Genomic DNA, 21,548 nt, shown 5'->3' on the forward strand with positions numbered 1-21,548 from the left:
TCCGTTCAGATTACAGTCGATTTTGACAAAATCAATATTTTGGTCATAGTGGCTTCCACATAAAAGGTGATTCCACATATGCTGTCGCGGACTTTTGTTTAGAATTATTTAAGACAAACAATACTACGGTACATCATCTTTGTCCAACTTCAACGGTTTAGGCAGCGTACGCTAAGAAAAATCATTTTTTTCCGACTTTCTTGCTATGTATCGTCGAATTATCAGTTTGGTAGTTTTTTCGTGAAAGAGGAACAAAGATACATCCATCCTCACAAACTTTCGCATTTATAATATAAGTAGGATATAATTAATAAATATCATTGTGACCACCGTATTGTATATTGTATTGTGTGAGATAATTAAATATCAAAACGAGGAAAAAAATAAGCTGGAAAATTTAGCGCACAAACCGTAATAATTAACTCCAATATCCATTTATTAATAAAATCATTTTACTAATGGTAATGATAAGACTAAATTTACTGTAACTTGCAATTGCGAACTTGCATTAGACTGCAATTTGCTATTTAATATTTAATAATAATAATAATATCAGCCCTGTATTATATACTTGCCCACTGCTGAGCATGAGCCTCCTCTACTACTGAGAGGGATTAGGCCTTAGTCCACCACGCTGGCCTAGTGCGGATTGGTAGACTACACACACATTCGAAATTCCTATAGAGAACTTGTCAGATGTGCAGGTTTCCTCACGATGTTTTCCTTCACCGTTAAAGCGAACGATAAATTCACAAAGAATACACACATGATTTTAGAAAAGTCAGACATGTGTGCCCTTGGGATTTGAACCTGCGGACATTCGTCTTGGCAGCCCGATCCACACCCAACTAGGCTATCGCCGCTTAAATATTTACTGTGTTCTAAAGTATATTAAAGTTATGTAAGCAATCGTGACTTGAATGCCTTCTCAATCGCTTCCTAGATTTTAAACATAGTTTGCCAAAAATTAGTTATTATTAGCTCACGTTCCTATGGGTTTTGTTATAATCCATTTTTGGAAATACCGTAAAGTATTGATAGATCCTGGGGAAAACTTAGGAGGACTTCTGTACGCTTGGATCTTCCGAATACTAACTTTATGTTGGTTAATACACGGAAGAATGTACTGCGAGTGCTGTTGAGACGATGCTAAACATAATTGAAATATTTATTGATATAACTGTTAATTTGGTTGTAAATTGCACTGATTTACCGTTTGCTCAAGTAGGGAATCTGAACAAATTTTGAATTCGAAGAATAAAATAAAATGATTTGATTTTGTTGTTACCATTTAGCGGTCGACTTTTTCACTGCTACACTATGGAAACACAAGATGCATCTTTAGTCTTTATCTTTCTGGAATATACGATTTTATATTAAATAGATTTTTAGTATGATGAACATTTAGATTCAACTTAAATCTCTGATTTTATTTCATTTCACATCCTGTACCCATAAATATCCCTTGAACAAAACATTACAATAATTAATAGTCTTCTAATCAATCTTGAGGCGTTGTGGTTTGTGTTTGCGTTTATGTTTCGATTATTCCACGGGCTTATCTCTACCTCTCGTACGGCACGTCGTGAGAATGTCATACGATGTTTGATAATGTTTTTTTAAACAAACCGTTGGTAATTTATAATCGTAAAGGCGCTCCAGAGCGTTTAGAGCAGCCATATTAAAATACAGTTTCTAAAAATTTAATTAATTATTAACGTTTTATTTAATTTATTAAAAGGTATGCACATTAATCAAGTGGGCCACTAGCAAAAGCTCAGCGGAACTTAGGTTGAGTAAGCTGGTATGGAACCATGATCAGTTTCGGATATCATATTTGTCTTATGAACCACAAAACTACTAGAGAAAAGAAATAAATTTATATTTTGTAAAATGTATTGGAGGTTTTATCCGATCACTTATTTTGAATGTGCCACAAAATTTGTCAGGTAATAATGCTTGTTATCACCTATCAAAACATATCTTGGTAATATGATGACTCGTATTTTCTAAGAAACCTCTCCATCGCGTTGTTCTATTTTTACGTTTCAATATCAAATAATATAAACAGTTCTCTCAATTTTCAGCGCAAGAAAGCAAAATATATCCGTTTGTAATTTCAACGTCTAATAATTACTAAAGATCACAAATTGTGCGATTAGTTTGTGTCCGTCTATTATCTCATACAATAGAGATATTGTAGAGCTTGTTTTTCGCTTATATTTAGTATTGTTACCTGCGGCTTCACCCGCGTAATTTAGCTTTCTCGATATGAAATTACCAATGTGTGCCTTTCCGAAATAAATATTAGCTATTATATTCATTCGGGGCGTGGTTAATTTATATGCCTTTCATGTACCTAAGTCCAATTAAATCCTGTTAACGATTCACAGCCCAATGTGCACGACACCAGCGCTGTCTATTTAATAATCGGATTAAAATATAAATATTTTCTTCTGAAGCATATTATCAGGATTAAAATAGCCTTATATTATGTCAATAGATTATTATTATGTTAATCCGGGACACGTTCTCTGTATATGCCAAATATCATCCAATTCTATTCAGCGGTTGCTGTGCGTCATTTATAACACACATCTTTTATAAACTTCTGTTTTTATGTTAGAAAGTAAAAGTTGTGTAGTAAGAGTTTTCAATGCAGTGGGATTTCTGATGTTTGTTAATGCATTAAAATTAATGCGTTATTCAACAACAAAAACAACATTAACAAGCCGCTCGCTTAAAGTTAATCGTTACTAAAGCTCCCAAAAAGTGGCGTACAGTCGTTATTTTGAATTACAAAGCGCCGCGGGGTACTGCACTGCGGTCATACTGATACCTTGGATGGTAAGTTACACAATCCACATTACACTCACCACGATGTCCTTCAAATCGGAACACAACGATTGCACAATGCTGCTTTGCATCAGTAATAGCCATTGAAGGGGTAACTAGCGAGACTGACCTGGAGAGACTTACAACCTAATTGAAGTCGTTTAGGCGAGGAAGATAAAGTAAATATGTTTTTCATACAAAACGCTTTTACTAGCGATACTAATTAAATTGATTTATAGGTACCGTTTCCGCATTGTAATAGTGTACATATCAATCAAATTCGTAGAGCAACGGTGTCAAGATCGAACAATAACATGCTCTGCATTCGTTTTCCTTAAGTATGATGTAACTGTGTTTCCTTATTAACAGTACCTATCTGATACAAGTAATAAAGGTTATAAAATTTGTATGTAAATAAAATTATCAACATTTGAATGTAAACTTTATCTGTCTAAGAAATTTTCCCTTGTTTTATATGTGATTTTGGCGAGTTATTGTTATAAACCACCAAAATATTAACAAGCTACTGTACTGAACTGTACTTTCTTATTGTAAAGCGACAACACATAGTACTCTAATATGAATAAAAACGCAAAAATCTTGAGTTAACCTAACGAAATTAAATATTAAAAAAATACATATTAATTAAAAAAAAATATCATGTATTTAAAACTATTTGCTACGTGGTCCTTGCTTATTTTATTTTTTTATCATATTCTGAGACAAATAAATCTTTCATGATAAAACTATCTAACATTGTAGGTTGCGATGGAGTGCTTTAAACAGAAATAAGTCATAAATTACAAAATTAATACGTTCTATATAGAAATTCGTCGTTTTCTGTTTTATGCGGCAATGTTATATATTATAATAAAGATCTGCATACGCCATTAGAACACGCAATCTGAATAATCGAGATCGTCCCAATTAGGACATTGTTATACGCTACGTGTAGGTGACACATACTAACTGGATTGTATTGTTTGTACTGGTTTACCTTCATGAACTATCGCATGACACATTGATGTTAAAAATGTGTGTAAGTACGTATGGAACACTCTTTTCGTTAAATTTGTTAGACATGGCATATCTAATTTTTGAATAATCACTGATTGTATGAATATGTATAATAAGATATTCTCTTGACCTAACTACGTAATCTAAATGCCATCCCTGCGCCAGTGGTCGGAACCCCCACGAACTCACCTCATGCTCGTTGATAAGGTGCGAGGTCAGCGGTTCAATTGGCATGTTATGTCCCACTGATTTCTGAACGTCTCCTCTATTTTAATACTAGCGTCGATATAAGAGATCGTTAAAGACCAATTAAGAACGCTGATAATGAAGATTTTATTAGATGCAAAGAGTAAATGAAATTATTTTGAATATAATTATCTTAGTGTCAGGCGTATCATGAATAATGATTGTGATTGCGTTATATAAAATAGATGGAAACGTGTAGAAGTTTAGGTCATGTCAAGAAAATGATTACTCATTACGTTAATTGTATATGTATTATCTTTTTCTGGTGGTAGGATGTATTTTATATCGTGTACATAGGATGTCGTGTTTGAGATCAGCCTGTGTATATACAGGTCTAAATGTGCCGACTGCCAAGGTGTAAATCATCTCTCGACAGTCGACATTCTATTTGACCGTGCTCCACTTGTTATCAGTTGTACTGGGGTCACTTTGCCGTGCACTTTTAAAAAATATCTACAAGTTAGGAAACTAAAAATCGGTATCCAAGTAATTTAAATAAGGGATAGTGCCATCAGTTATGATTTTAAATAATAATAATTTATTCCATCCAGTGTCTGATGCAGACACAGATCCGATAGGCATTTATTAAGAGTAAACATTAGAATTCACAGCTCAAATAGGAATTAAAATATTTGTTACTTATAAATTACTCAAGCATAACAAACAAAAATTATAGAAATTTTTCAATTCCTACGTGGAAGCAGTTCAGTAAATTTGTTTTATAATAGGGTTGAACAACAAAATATATTAATGTAGTAAATCACAACTGTAAACAATTACACCATAAAAATAATATTTGATAATTTTGATAATGACAAGTAAGTTAATTCTATATTTATGTCGTTTATGTATTTTGTGATAGCATTTTTTCCACTGTCAGTGGAAACAATTATTTGTTCATAATGTGTTTACTTGTTTAAAAGCTTATAGTATCAGGTGTTGTTTGCGAACAGAAAACGCGCATTGTGTTTACCATAGTTAAACTTAGAATAACATTAATATGTAATTCGTTGAATGAAGTCGGTTGCCATGCCGAGTTCCGTGGGTGTGTCTTGATAATCACTTGCTCACCAAGTGGCCGCGTGTGATAAAGTATGACGTCCCGCACCTTCTACTAAAAACATATTTGTGTCGCGTTGCTGGCCTCTGTTCATGTTTTCAATTGCATATCGGCCGTTGGCTATTTTCCACTATTTATCTTGTATCCAATGAAAATATGTTTTGACATTTAATTTTATAACATCTTGTTTGTTGAGATATCGCTGCAGAACTATATTACCTATGTTACTATCATAATTTGAATAATCGAGACCATTTTTTATACTTTTAAATTTTCGTATCACGTTCTTATAATTTTGGTTATTTTGTAAAAGATAAGTTGCTCACGTCTTTTTATTTATGTTATTATATAATATAAATGAGGAATGGCATATATATCATAAGTAATGCAAGTTTTGAACCTAAGACTCGTAAATTACTCGTAAAGTCACGTAAGACATAGAAAATTTCAAATAAAAGTTTCCGTTTTAAAAAACAATAATTTAATAATAACACAAGCTCAAATTCTTTTAGATCAGAAAGATTATTAATGATGAAATTTAATTCTTATTTCTAACACCAATATATTATTGGTTACCAACAACTATAACTGTTGAAAATATCGGTAAAGCTATCCTGACTATTAATAGAACTATTTCAAATTTTGACCCAGAAGGAGGTAAAGCGGATTTTTTTATATAGGTAATCCCATTGAGTGAACCACAAGTGCATACAAAAGTATGAACTGTTGAATTGGCCGAGGCAGATGACTCCCTCACCCCTGGTCTTCTGTGCATCTCCTTTAAAAGAACCAAACAAAATTGACAATTATTAATATATTACAGGTTTTAAGAATAAAGTGACGATTTTATGGTTGACAATAAATAAATTTGCTTTCCTTTTTTAATAGATTGTTGTGTGCATATTTTATGGAAATTGATATATTTAGTCATCTTTCTTTAACTGCAATGTGTAGGCTAGATATAAGATAATGGACGAAGTTGCTAGTTAATTTTCCTCAGTAACAAATTTTGTATATCAGAATATGTCCAGTTTATAATAATAACAAGTAAGGATGTTTTTATTTAAGAGAAGTAATTGTGACATTATCTCTTAAGATTTAAAGCACCACGACATCTGGGCGTTTCTTTGACGTAATATCGTGTGACAGATATCGTTCATATATATATTGACGTCTTCACTCCTCTCGCTGTATTTTGTCCACTACTTATCTAAGCTCCTTACCTTGAAGCTTCTTTGATACATCGCTTATTGCGCTAATTAAATATTAAATTTTGTTAAATTAATATTTTTTTATATTGCGTCTGCTACAATATTATATTTGTGAAAATGTGTTGTTATAAAAATAACGGAATGTGTGACCTGTGTAGAGATTTCCAGCTTTCTCTATTACAAAGTGAGCATTATTTAATGGATTTTTATCTTACTTCATAGGTAATACTTGAAAAAACTGCAGTTATTCGGGAAACAAAAAAGTCTAACGAGTTAATCCTGGACAATAAGCATCCTTACAACCAATTTTTTGTTTTTTAGTTTTATTCGCCGCGTTGGCACGGTTGAACAGTAGTAATATCAATTATATTAGTATAGTTTTTATTACTAATTATTCTAGGAGTAGAAAATAATATCTATTTTGATATTTTCGTGCTGCTTTTATATTAATTTAATTAAAATATCAATTAAATTTCAAAACTACTAAACATCAAGCCAGCGGCAAGATCTTTCATTCTGGGATACATTTTTTTTTACCAAAATCAATAAATTCATGCGTCTAAATCTGATAACAATCCACAGATCTGCTCAAGACCCTACCAAGCGCTGCACCGAAGATCGAGTACACCCAGTCGCCGCTGCAGGACGAGCTGTCCGCCAGCTTGTACCCGCCGTCGCCGCCGGAGGTCAAGCCCAGCCGCGCGGACCTCGCCAACGATCTTCTGCAGCAGCTAGAAAACCAACGCAAACAAGGTATCTTGCAAAAACACATTTTTAAATTAAGGGCTGATTTTTCAAAAGTCATTTAAGAGTTATTCATAAAATAAATTACGACTTGATTGAAGAAATTAGCGTACATTTGTTTGACAGATTTTCTCGTTAAAACTGTCATTGTATTTCATACTAATAATAACTTATATCGGATAGAAAATCTGCATTCTAGGGTTAAAAAAATACATTTTATGAAGTATCTTGTATTTATTGAAGGCTTACTTGCTAAGCACGTCTAATGCGGGATATTAACATTGCTAACGGCGATGGGGTTGAGAGGACTCAGAAAAGTGCCACGCGCTCTTCGCCCGACAGGACGATAGTTCTAGCATAGTTGACTAGCACCAAAGCGATGCCAGCCCCAAGAAAAGAACTTTTACCTTATAATTTTTATTTCCAATTAGTATCGAATACTTATTTTAGGAGTTTTTCTAAACCCTCAACACCATGAAGTAAAACTAAGATTGGTTCAGTCAGCATACAGTAATATAGGGTTCAGTAAATTTCTTTAACCATCGTCGCCAGGGCATGCAAAGTAAATTAAATTACATTATTATTATTATGTTCTGCTGTTAATCACGTATTTCCCGTATGTTTATATTTTATAGACTTGAAATAAATATGTTATTATGCGATTTCCACTTCTAAACTATTGAAAATAAGGAAAGCGGTTTATTAAAATATCACCTCATTGGTGGAGTAAACCCCTAAATTGGTTAATCAAATCAGTAAGTCGAAATTTACGTGATCCACCTAGATTATAATTTGCGTTCGATATAGCGATAGATAGATAGCAACCTGGATGTTGGCAGCTTTTGACACAGGTCCATCTCAAAATGTTAAGGGGAGGCCTATGTTCAATGTTCAGCAGAGGACTTCATGTGGCTGATGATGATGATTATGATGGAGACAGACTGGTTTCTCATAAGTATCGGATACTATAGGAAATATATTGTCCCATTTGTACAGTACTAAATGCCGCCATTGCCGATTTGCAGCTCCAAGATACGCCTGTTCTATGTACGTTTCATTTTATATCCTAGAAATTGTACAGGACCCCCATTTACGACGACTACATTAATATTTTTGAATGTCGATATTGCTCGTATTTAATTTTCAAATTAGCAAATTCCTAATCGCATTTCCTCCGTTTCTGTAGTATTATACCTCTCCATTTGCATTGATTTGGCCTTATTTTCAAAATATTGATTGATGGAATGATTTGTGATCAACAAATAATATTTTATTTTTAAAACTTATTGACCGATAAAGGAACATGTAGGCTTTATAAATGAAGTATTTTTGGATCATATTAGTAATGCTTGCCTATTATGGATTTGTTTTTGCATGTCAAACTGTGAATCACAATTCCGACATGTCATATCTTATAATGATTAATGGTACAAAATACTTTATACATTTTGACGTAGTTAAAACCCTCTACAATTTTAGGCGGCAAGCTAACTTCTACATACTATGGTAAATTTTAGTAATTTTTTGACACTTTAAAAAAATATAACAAAACTATCATGCGATTTTTTTTATAAATTATCAAATTTAACCATGTGTCATTCAATCATTACGTGACGCGTGTTTACTTTTTTGTATAGTTTTCTGTAATCTTAATATTAAAAATAAAATGATTATTGATTGTGTTATAACTAATTAAGTTAATTTACTACCGGATCTCATTATGATAAGTAAAAGATGTAACCATCAAAATATTGCACAACCTTATAATGTAATTTTGAGGCGTAAAACTAAGAATTGGATAATGGACATAATATTAATTACGTTATGTAATTCGTTTCTAATGAGTCACAATATTAAATATCATCTATATTTATAATTTAACACTTACACTTTATTAAGACACCTATAATTTGAAAACAATAAACCAGCTGTACCTTTCTTATTTGTAGTAGTTAAAAGACAATATTGGTTTGAAATAGTCTTTATTAATAAAATATTTAGAACGGTAAATACAGTAAATAAAAATCAAGTTGTTTCGAGTGTCGAAAATAGTTAAATATATTTTTTTAATACTTTCATAAAAAAATAATTAGACTTAATATTTCATAAGTATCTCAGCATGGCGAGCGCAGTGGAATACCAAACAATACTTTGTATCTCACGGTGTTGGATGGTGTTTCTACTGTTTACGGGCGGTCGTATCGCTTACCATCAGGCGAATGGTAAGCTAGTCTCGTCATTCAAAGCAATAAAAAAATAAATTGAAATGAAGTCTAAAACCTAATTCTTAGGAGCTCTTAATTTTTATATATATTTATAATATTTATTAGCTATTATTCTTGCTATCATCAGCTCAGTATTAAATGTCGGTTAACTAGGTGTCTTAGAAGATAGGTTGGGCCTTTTTTTAGCTATTTATATTTCATAACATCCAAGATAAAGTGTATTATGCTGATCATTAGACCGGCACTACTTTTTTCATTCATTACATATTTCACAGTTCAGTTGTAAACTTTTATGATGTTTAGTTCCAATTATCTAGTGTTCAACTCAGCTTAAGTATCGGTCGATTTTGTGCACTTCTTGCAGGAACAGCAAGTCATTGTTTATATAATAACTTTTGCGCTCGGAACTAAATATGATATGTCACGCTCAAATTACTGCTATTGAAACATTACGTAGCTATATGGAAAAAAATATTGTGTAAATACAAGATAAAACCTATTGTTCCCCAAACGTGACATAAATATTTCATAAGGCCATCTGGTCGCTGGGCGATTTTTTTTTTGTGGGAATAAAGAACAAGATTAGTACATACTTCATAATCTTCGACGGAAAGCATCACAATTGCCTAATTCTTATAAACAATATCTACACCGACTAGTACATTAAATTACAAAGCATTGGATAGCATTGACTCTGCGTTCTTCATCTTCATAAATTTTCAACTCTGCAATGTCCTTTAAACAAGTACACAACAATGTTTACACAAGCCTGCTCTAAACGGCCGAAATAGACAACAAAATTATATAACAATATTTTATCAAAATATTACAATAAAATTGACGTCCTTGTGTTAGACAGGTCGTCGATCCGTCTGACCGTGACGAACTTAACTAACCAATTTAACTGCAATTTAATTCTGCCTTCTCAGTTTCAAATATTGTACACGCCAGATATTGCCCAAGTTTTGTGTGATAATATGACCTAATTTTAATATAAACAAATGATTCTAAATAAAACCTATCAAATTAATTTGAATTAATCAGTGAGTTCTCCGCCTACGGAATCTATGTGTACAATGCTATACCGGTAAAAACAAGAAAATGCCAGCGGACCTTCAAAAAAAATTCCGCTTTGTAATTCCATAAACAATCTACGAGACATTTCCTGTAGTTATCAAACTGAAAAGACAATAACGGTTAGAATATTGACCCAATTTAGATAAGATGATTTGTAGTGAAGAGAGCACATCTGCAACAGTCATCGCCACACCCCAAATCGCGGGACGGCATCGCAGAGCGGCGTGATTCGTTAGCATTTTATCTTAATTAACGTAGGTGTTGATTAACCAATTTAATTAAATATTTGCATGTCATTAAACAAATAAGTAGTTAAATATGTGTGATATTTAAAACTACTTGTCAGCGGTAAAATATTTGTACGATGTTTTTTATTTAATTGCTCGTTACTTTTTTTTTTTTTTTTTTTTTTTTTTTAATCTTTATTTAAAGAGCTTGGTCGTTATTTCACGACTATGTCGCTCCGTACGTCCACTTTTACCCATGCCTACTAAACTTTTATAAAATCAAAATATTTTTTTAATAAACCCTTTGCCCCTTCCGATAGAGGCATGGACAAAAAGCTATTTATGCTGCCCACATTAAAGCTCAAAGTATGAGGCCCACTCCGCACACACTCCGACAAAACATGAATTACGTCATCTCTTACTCCACAGTCAGAGCAGTTTGGGGAGTTTGACGCCCGCATAAGATGCTTAAACATATTTGTCGGAATATGCCCAGAGCGGAGCCTCATTACTGCCACTAGCTCTTGTCTGCTCAAAGCACAATCAGTAATCCTTGGAGATTGTAACGGCGCAGGTTGAATCGTGCGGTACCATATGCCTTTTTCTTGGGAACGTTTATCAAAAAACTCATTCCACAGTTGGATACAGTGACGCTTTACTTGTGTTAACAATTCCGTGAAATGTGGTGCAGGATTTAAAAATATACCCTCCGTCGTCGCTTCTTTAGCTAATAAATCTGCGGTGTCATTACCACAAAGACGTATATGAGCAGGAACCCATTGTAGCTTAATCGTCTTAGGTCTCAACGAAATAATTTGGTTTAAAATCTTATAGGCTAAAGAAGCGCCACGAATGGTAGTCGTACACCGAGCCAAATGTTGTAAAGCGCTTTTGAGTCGGTGATGATTACAATATTATTATATAAGATTGACTCTGCGTAAGAACAAGCTTCTAAAATAGCTACGAGCTCGGCTGACATAATAGAAATATCCGAATGAATTTTAAAACGTACCCTAGAATTTGTTTGTGGGTCAAAGAAAGACGCACCAATATTCGCCTGAAATTTAGATCCATCTGTAAAAAATCTTATAATAATTGGAATATCTCTCGTCAATATACTGAAGGCAAGTTTGTTTTAAATATTCTGTGTTGTACTGATTTTTAGCTAGTTCAATTCCGTCAACATAAGAAATTATGAAGTCAGATGAGTCAATATAACTAACCCAATATTTCATCGCGAACATATCTAATAAAGCACTGCAATTTACTCGAACATTCCTAAAAAGCTTTTGTAATATCCATAATAACGGTTCCTTTTTCCTATTCCAAGTATGACTGCCACGACATCCATCCTCTACTGATGATAAAATATTACTATTGAAATGCAAAGATTTGCATTTAAACAAATATTTTCCACCTAGATAACGTCTCCTAATAGTGAGAGGTTGGAGGCATAGCTCACTCTCCATCACGTGTATTGGCGTTGTTTTCAAAAAGCTTCCAATGATTCTCATGGCCGCATTTTGAATTTTATCCAATTTACTAGTATGACACTGTGCACTATCATCGAATAAAAAGCTTGCATAATCTAATCGACTCCGAACCATAGCCATGTATATATATCTAAGATGTTTGGGATGAACTCCCCAACCCGATCCTGCTAAAATTTTTAAAAGATTTAAGTATTTAGACGCTTTTTCAGAAATTTCATTAATGTGTTTGGACCATCTCAAAGAGCAATCCAGCCATACACCTAAATATTTAACGTACGGGGATAACTGAACATCAAAACCATCAACTTTAACTTGAAAAGAATATTTTTTATACCCCTTCTGAAAGATACACACCTTGCTTTTAGTTGGAGAAATATCTAGACCTATATCATGTAACAAATATACAAAGTTGTTTAAGGCTGTTTGCAATATTCTTACAGAGTCGGAAACATATTGGTTTGTGGTATACAGTACAAAATCATCAGCATACTGTGAGACAGTCACAATATTTATTTGTTTGCTAATATCCATTGTTACAACATTAAAAGTAACGGCGACAAAGGATCCCCTTGGGCTAATCCTCGACCGGTACTTCTAGCAATAAACGAGGAATTAATATTTATCTTCAAATATCGTTCCTTTAAAAATTCCCATAAATATCTACATAATTTATGTCCAACCCCAGACCGATCCAAAATAGTCATGAGAGTCAACACATCCACATTGTTATATGCATTATCAATGTCTATAAATAATGCTCGTTACTTTGCAATTCAAATAAAAAAAGGCGGTTTAAAACACTAGGTATTGTTGGCGTCGCAGCCCAAAAGGAAACATTTTCTCCAAATAAAAAAAAATCATCTATCAGTTCGCTTAAATTTTATTCAAATCTCTTTATTGGTTTATGTGTGGTTGCTGAATAAACATCCAAGTATTTAAGCACCCAAATATCTTTAAAAGGTTCCATATTTATATTATAATTAGTAAGATCAATAAATATAAAATATTATATTATTAAGTATATCAAACATCTATCGATACAGTCATTACTCCTAAATAAGATTTGCGTGCCCTTATCATGAAATTATATACGTTTAGTTTATTTTATACACCTTTACATTTCAATAAAAAATATTAATTTAAATCTTTCGACTGAACACATAAAAGCAATAGAGAGTTTACAGTTTCTATCGCGTAATCAAATTTATTCTGCAGTAACGACATTAAATGTGTGTCATGTTATGGATCTTTGGTATATTATTTTAAATATTATTGTTAACGATAAGGTTAAAAGATTGATTCGATTTCTAGAGACTATACATTTAAGGAAAAAACATAAGGAAAAATTACTATGTAAAGGGGGAAAAACATGATATTCCAATCGGCTAGTGAGATGTTGTACATTTACAAGTTGATATGTGGTAAATGCACATGTGGCTCTCATGCGTGCTTAACTTTTCACCATTGTTACACGGTGGCACGTTGCAAAAGTGATTGTTGCAATGTAGTTAGTATGGTAGTATATTTATAGCCAGTGTGGTAGGGGGGAAAGGCACGGAGGTACGGTTGCGACGGCGTGTCGGCGCGTGCGCGCGCTCTCAGTACCGATTTACGCCGCGTCGTGTCTGTTGGTGACCGTTTTTTGCTTTATAACCCGTGACAATAAATTCGATTCGAAAAGAACGTTACGAGCGTTCGCGCTCTCCTCAAAACCTATGTCTGCCGCCGTCGATGCGTCACCTGGACGCCGTTAGAATGAAGTGCCACTATCGCTGCATCTGGAACAAAGAGATAGTTTTCAACTCACAGAAACTCGTCAAGAGACGTTAGGCCACCAGGCCACCCTGAACCATTAACGACGACCATAGCTCTCACCACGGAGAATCCAGTTCTTAGCATATCACTGCCCATATAATCATAGCAAACTATATATTAAGGACTATATCGTAGCTGTAAGAGTATTGAAAGACTGTTGAATACGTGCTGTTTCTAGAATATTGGACTTCGTGATGGCTTTAGCGGATATGTATCTTGGTATGTGCTGCTCAATTTAGTAACCACATCGGTGTCCCTATGGGTAATGATTGATTTGTGCATTGAAAGGCTTTAGCGTACTGTCTCAAGGTTCAAATATGCTTGTTTTGTTTTATCTATACATTTGGTAACCTCATCCAATGCCGCTTCGACAATCAAACACAATTCGCTTTCTTAACACGTCATTTGTCCCGGAGCTATAGTCTCAATTGGCTATCTGGTTCATTGACGATTCGTTTCGTTTCAACTGCGCAACTAATTTATTTGTATCGACATATTATCTCGATATAATATTTGCATGTATAATATGTATAAATATGTGTGACAAACAGTTCGTAATTAAACAAAACCAACACTATATATAATATAGTTTATAAAACCACATTTCAGAATAATAAGTAGTACAGAATAATGTTTATTAACATGTATATTACACTTTACGAGCAGAATAATTAATAACATAGAGTTGATGCATTACAGAATATTGCAATGACTTTGGATGGAATTCGCGTCATGGTGCGCAATAATGTGCCTCGGCATGGCCCGACACGCTAGGGATGTAATTGATAAGATATTAGCGTACAACTATACATTCATATCGGTTATATAATAAAATTAATCGAAATAGCCACCCATAAATCAATATCCTCATCAATCTCGAACAAAAATATAGATCATATGAACGTGGTAAACATGTTAGATGTTTGTTTAATATGTTCGAAAACAGGAGTCGGTCACTCGTGGTTTGTACCGCTATGCTCACAAACTGGTTGGCGCACAAGGCGGCCTCGCTCGCTGCGCGCCCAATAATTAAAGCGCCTTATTGACTACTTGTTTCCATTCCTACATATTGATACAGATAATAATGACCTACCAATGTATTTTCGAATGGAGGGTAAATAGTTATCGCAGCACGTATTGTATGCGTGACAAATATTTTTACTTTCGTCACCTTGATTTCTTTTCCTTTCGTTATTGCTTACTTGGGTTTATTCGATTTATTAAAACGAGTTCTAATTAGTATTTATAAACATTTTATATACCTACGTAACAAATTGTAAGTTCATGAAATTTTTGTTACGCTAAAGGCAGATGAGTATGTTTTCCATGTTAATCACATACTTTATTGCGGTTTAGGCTACATGACGAAAAATAATATGGTTTTTGTAGTATTAAGCGACTGACGTTTCTATGGCTTTATCTTTAAGTATAAAATCAATTTAGAAGCAAATTGAGCGATTTTAAAAACCTGATTCACTACTTAATTCCACCCGTCTGGAGCCTGCCTAATATTTAAGCTTCGTATCCGAGTTATTGACCCACATTATTGTATTTTAAACCAGTTACATTTTTTTCCTAACACTAAAACATAAATAATAAGCTATATATGCATTTCAAGTTGGCCATGTGGGCTCAACTGATTGGTTGATTTGTTAATTTGTTTGCAAACAAGTTGAAAACGTATCCTTAAATTATAATATCTGCTTATATCTAATTGTCTTACAAACATTGCAGCTAATGGAAATATACTGTCCTCTAACACGCGGAACGGGGTATTTAATATGATAAATATTAATATAGAGCATAAGTCATTCATTTTATATCCATTAACCTTCAACAAAGCGTGATATACATAGATAATAGATACACATATTATGATCGAGATTTAATAGTAAGAAATCATAATAAGTTAAAACTTTCGCTTAGAACGATCTCGATGGTAGCACAAAGTCAATGACTTTTATGTCTGTGATGTTATTTGATCATTAATGCGTCTTAGTGTCGTGTTATATTGTGTATCTACTGATTTGCTATCGAGGGCGCGGTGGCACCGAACTCAGATTGTGGAAGTTATCTGGGGTCAGGGTGCTGCAGTCGACCGTTCTACGTGATGGATATTTGTCGTCGACTATTTGCACACACTCCAATAACATCTTATTAAAACATACTACCATACCCATATCCCCAGTAGGCGCGATATTTAACCTGCAGTCATATATTTAAATTACAGCCCCGTGACGTGACGATGAGTTTATCGAACAAACATGTTACTTATCTACAAAAATCATGTTAGTCGTAAAATAGTTATAACCGATTCTGTCATTTTCGTAAATGAAGGCGTAATTGTAGTACTTATTATAATACTATTTGGAAGTATTATTCTTTTGACTGATTGATTGGGGAACGGAAAAGGCATTTTCCATAATTTATTAGAGATGTTGATCCATTTTTATACTGATTTGAGAGTCTTTGGTACACTTTAAATCTAACACTTGACTTTGCGCCGAGTTAGTAGTAGTTATGTCATTCTTTAGGCCTACTCGTACTTTGTAATTGTAACTAAAGTTTGATAAGCCAAGTCAAATAGATACAAGAACAATGGGCCAGCTTGCGCGGGCGCCGCTCTGCGTGCAACATGACACTGTTTATTTAGTTCAGGGAGGAGTGCTTACTGGCATTTGCGTCATTTGCACAATGCAAATCTGAAGGCTTACGCATTACAAGTTATAACTATACTACCTATTCAATTTTACTTTTAATTAGTTGGATTTAATAACATCAAATAGCCATTGTTAAATTTTCTGGTATCTGTTGAGATTTTGTTAAATAAATATTATATTCAATTGTGTTATGTTTTCTTCGCAGAGAATATTTTTTCCAACTGGCTGGAAGAGAAGGTGGACCTCCCAATTTTTGAAAATATCTCGCAAGTTCCGGAGCGTGTGGAGCCTCCTGCGCCACTCATCGCGCCTCAGACCGGCTACACTGCACCCCAGCCTACGGAAGAACTATTGCGCGAATTCGAGACCGTGTATGGCGTAGTGGAATTGACGCACCTGACGCCACCGCAGAGCCCGCCCGGCCCTGCCACTCAGCTTCTTTTGAGTTACGCGCAACAAGCCCAGAGCGCTTCACTATGCCCCGCGCTCCAGCTGGTTCCAATCCAAGATCAATGGGCGAATGATGCGGCTTTGGTACCGCAACAGGCGCCCGTTGACTACGAGTGCGATTTGGACGTAGACGAACTGGTCCACAACCGTGCCACCCAGCTAGCGTCTCCGTCGGTGTGCAGTCCCAACGCATCTCCGCGCTCGTCGCCACCGTCGTCGCCGCGTTCGTCTTCCACTGACGAGGAGTGGTCGGCACCGTCTCGGCCCAAGCCGTACTCTCGCTCCGTAGACGATCGTCGCTCCCGCAAGAAGGAACAAAACAAGAACGCGGCCACTCGTTACCGCCAAAAGAAAAAAGCGGAAATCGAGGTGCTCCTTACCGAAGAGCAGAATCTACGCCAACGTCATTCCGAACTCGGCGACAAGTGCTCGGACTTGCAGCGTGAGATTCGCTACATCAAGGGTCTCATGCGTGACCTATTTAAGGCCAAAGGCCTTATCAAATAGAACAACAAGCGCCACCGCCTCCAGCGATAGAATACAATCCGTACAGCGTGACAGCACAGCACGCTAATGAATAACGTTCTTAAGAAGTTAAGAGGAGTTCTTTAGAATTAATATTTTGATGATTAATTTTGTGTGTAAGCTAAATGTAAAATTCGGCTATAATATTCGATTTGTATTACCAACGAGCAGATCTGGTTCCACATCGAGCAGCGTGTGTAACGTCTTCCGCCGAGGGATACAAATAACATCAATAATGGCGCCCTAACTTCATCTTTCATTTTATCATTCATTTAGAGGATAGGTCGCATTCATTGTTATGAAATATATATTATATATTATACTATTTTTATTGTACACAATTATCAACTGTTTTAAAATTATTGATCATGTATGTACTTTATGAACATCTTTTACAAAATCCTGTTTTGTTGGTATTTCATACAATATAGAGAATGCGACGGCGTACTAATTTGTTTTATTTTTAAACCTCGACGAACAATACTAATTAAATTAATTACATTGCCTATTAATAAAAATTGTTTTCCCTCAAGATATGAACTGAATATTTTATACTAATGTGCGAAAATAATATATTTAAAAAATCTAATCAATTGAGCGAATACAATCCAAATAAAATAGATATTTGTGTATTACATTTTCAATTACTTCTTTAATTAAATGCAGTAGAGCCATAATAATTTATTCAAGGATAACTTTATCTGGTTGATTGAAAATTAACTGATTGAAAAACTTACCTTACGTCAATAATATTTAAAAATACCTCGAGTTTTTTACAAGCCTGATATTAAAAAGAAAAACAATAGAAGTTCATTAAATAAATAATAAGTATGGCTAGATAAGTATGTGGTATATGCCGAAAGATCGTTTTTCCAATCACAATGAGATAAGGGCGAGTTCACACCCGGTTAAAGCTAGGAGTCAGAGTCCGTGACAGTTCCCTGTCATGGTAATGAACACATTACAGTAATTGTTTATATGTGTGTATGCCACATGGATCCTTAAGATAAATATTACTATTATTTACACTTACTTTCATTTCCTATATAAATCTCAAGAGGAAAAAGATGACTAAGAAATGCACTGGAAATAGATCTGCATAGTTATTGCTACCTCAACCTAAGACCTGTGCAGTGGCACTTACATGAATGGCCCTTTCCACCTCACTTGAATGGGGAGAAAGGCTACTTGAGTAACAATGACAAAACCTATATAACAATGCCTTCTGCCCGTATTTGCACACAGTACGCGAGTAAACATCAAAAAGTGTTCTCTTGAACGTATAAATCTTGAAACAGGTATATTACAAGTAGATAATATAAGTAAGTTTATGGGAGGTAGTAACTACATAGGTTAATACTAGAACAATTTTGAAGTACGCAAAGTGATTCAGATTATCATTAACAGTAGGATTTAATTTAAATTCCGATTATAGTATGCGTTACGAGATAAATAGCAATTTACCTACTAAATAGGTGACATGATATTATTATACTTAGATGAAACGAAATTAGGTGATGGTCTAGAGTTTAGTCCAGACAAAGTATATTAATTCTTTGCCAAGTATATGGTAGTATTCAATACTAGAGGCAATGTCTCCTTAGGTATACATTGACTGGGAATTTAAGATAATTTTAGAACTACTTAATCACTACACAAACTGTAATATGGGTGGTTAGTTATTTTCCACGGCGAACCCGTGTCCCAGAGATTTATCTAGTCTAAAAAAAATCGTGTACTTGCAGTTTTCATAATTTTGGTTGCTTTTACCATTTAAAGCAGTAACAGGCTGCCTCATCATCCTGCATTATGTAATTCCGGGTGGAAAAGGACTCCCAGACCCTTCTAGATACGCGTATGGTCCTGAATAGCTTTTCGCGGTCATCCTAATAAGGAGTACAGAAACTGCTTTATTTCCTTTCCCTACTGTATTATGATTTATGACCGACATTTATATTTAGTTGCCTACTTACTAAATATACTTATCGCCAAAAAAAAAAAAAAATACACATACTCATGGTTTTTGCTGTCAAAGCTGTAGGCAGAGGTGCACTAGTGTACCCATTGTGTGATCCTTTTTTCGTCACGCTTACTTAATTGAAAAACAAAATAAGAAAAAACAGAAATAGGGTATAATATATAGAAAGGTCCAAATGACTTTATTTTTAGACCTAATTTCTAATTTAGCAATAGTCATCTTTATTAGTGCAAAATATTTGTCAGGATTGTAACATTTTTCTATACATATCTATCGTTAAATGAAAGGGCTTGGCCACGAGGACAGACGTTGCACGAGGCCCCTGAGGGCGCTTTAACCCCAGGATATGCGGCTCTGTGCCATTGTGTCCTACAAATTGTTTTATATTTCACTTAAGGAACTCTTATTTGTTTTTACGAAGTATTTTTGTTTGCACTTTGTTTTGTATTTTAAGTAAAAGGCGGCGTTTATTACGTGTAAACGACTATTATCCTTGTATTAAACTATGAACCCTTTATGGTTTATTTAGCTAATTGTAATATCTACTTAAATTGTTTTAAGTAGTTACGTATTAAAGATAATAGAATATAATTACCTACCCTATCGTTCATTATAGACGTATAATCTATATTATCGTATAAAGCTGAAGAGTGTTTTTTTGTTTGAACGCGCTAATCTCAGGAACTTTTGGATCGAATTGAAAAATCCTTTTAGTCTGGATACCCTATCTATCGACGAAGGCTATAGACTATAATATAACTTCACACTATGACCGATAGCATGAGGAGTGGAACACCTCCATGATAAATATTGCAAAAACGGGAAAATTTATTCTTTTTGAAAGGTTCCGTTGCGTGTGCTGCGTTAAAAATTAAAGTTACGCAGCAATCAGGTTGGAACGATGGTATTGTTCTTCTTAATTTTTTTTACAAAATTAATATAAAACAAAGTGCTCGGCCGCATCTTTCCGCCTGCCAGAAAGCGTTAAACTCAAAAAGTACTAAAACCTACAGATTTCTATGAAGTTTAGTATGGAAATAGTTAAAGACCCTGGGAAGGACTCATCTGGGATCTGGAATATCGCGATGCCCCGAGCAAAAGCTAGTTATATTATAATATATAATATAATATCAGCCCTGTAGGCTTACTGCAGGGCACAGGCCGCCTCTACTACTGAAAGGTATTAGGCCTTAGTCTACCACGCTGCCCTAGTGCAGATTAGCACAATTAACATACTTACAATTCTTCTAGAAAACTTCTCAGGTATGCAGGTTATTCACGATGGTTTCCTTCACCATTTCAAAAACTATACACATACCAATCTAGAAAAGTTAAACGTGCGTGCTACAGGTTCAAAACCCAATTTTGAACCAGCGCACATTCGTCTTTGCAGGCCGTTCCACTCTCAACTACGCTATTGCCGCTTTTTTTTAGGCGTATGTCATAATATTATATTGTTTATTTTGTTTCATGATATCGTTTAGATGTTAAGTCGGTAATGTGTTCAATCTGCGTAAAGGTACTACCACGTAGTCTTCATATATTGAGCATTTTGAGCATGATTAATTTACAAAGAACACCTGAGGATCCACCAAATTGTAATAAATTCTGCGCTCACCGCCCTTAGCACCAAAATTATGGAACTTAGGTGATTTAACAATATATAAGTAATATATAGAAAGTTCCAGTTGATAAAAAAAAAATATAACATTGTGGTATAACAATTTTGATAAATTTTAAAACTATACATTTTGTCCTATTTTATAACGTTTAACAGATATTTATTGTATAACGGCTGCTTTGACATCGTACTTAAGTAGTTGAATCATTACGACAGAAGGTTGTTTTTTGTATCTAAGAAACTAACAATAAAAGAAGGCCGCAAGGTAATGATTATGACCTAGACTCAGGTAAGACACGGAAGGTTAGAGAACCTGAGCGTGATTACATTTTAATCTACGTTGTGATACGCTCTGCCCGGGAAG

At 34.4% G+C, this 21,548-nt stretch overlaps 1 protein-coding gene across 1 annotated transcript in view; it reads left to right on the forward strand.

Moving 5' to 3' along the window:
• Positions 1 to 18,032, forward strand: part of LOC115451201 (activating transcription factor of chaperone) — a 28,278-nt gene extending 10,246 nt beyond the window's left edge. Inside the window, exons 4-5 of the mRNA XM_030179443.2 lie at positions 6,952 to 7,122; positions 16,816 to 18,032. Coding sequence (XP_030035303.1) covers positions 6,952 to 7,122; positions 16,816 to 17,567 — 923 coding nt within the window. The 3' untranslated portion in view covers positions 17,568 to 18,032. The remainder of the gene's footprint in view (positions 1 to 6,951; positions 7,123 to 16,815) is intronic.
• Positions 18,033 to 21,548: the final 3,516 nt, after the last annotated feature.

Source organism: Manduca sexta, chromosome 15 (assembly GCF_014839805.1).
Source record: "Manduca sexta isolate Smith_Timp_Sample1 chromosome 15, JHU_Msex_v1.0, whole genome shotgun sequence".
NCBI classification, from domain to species: Eukaryota; Metazoa; Arthropoda; class Insecta; order Lepidoptera; family Sphingidae; genus Manduca; species Manduca sexta.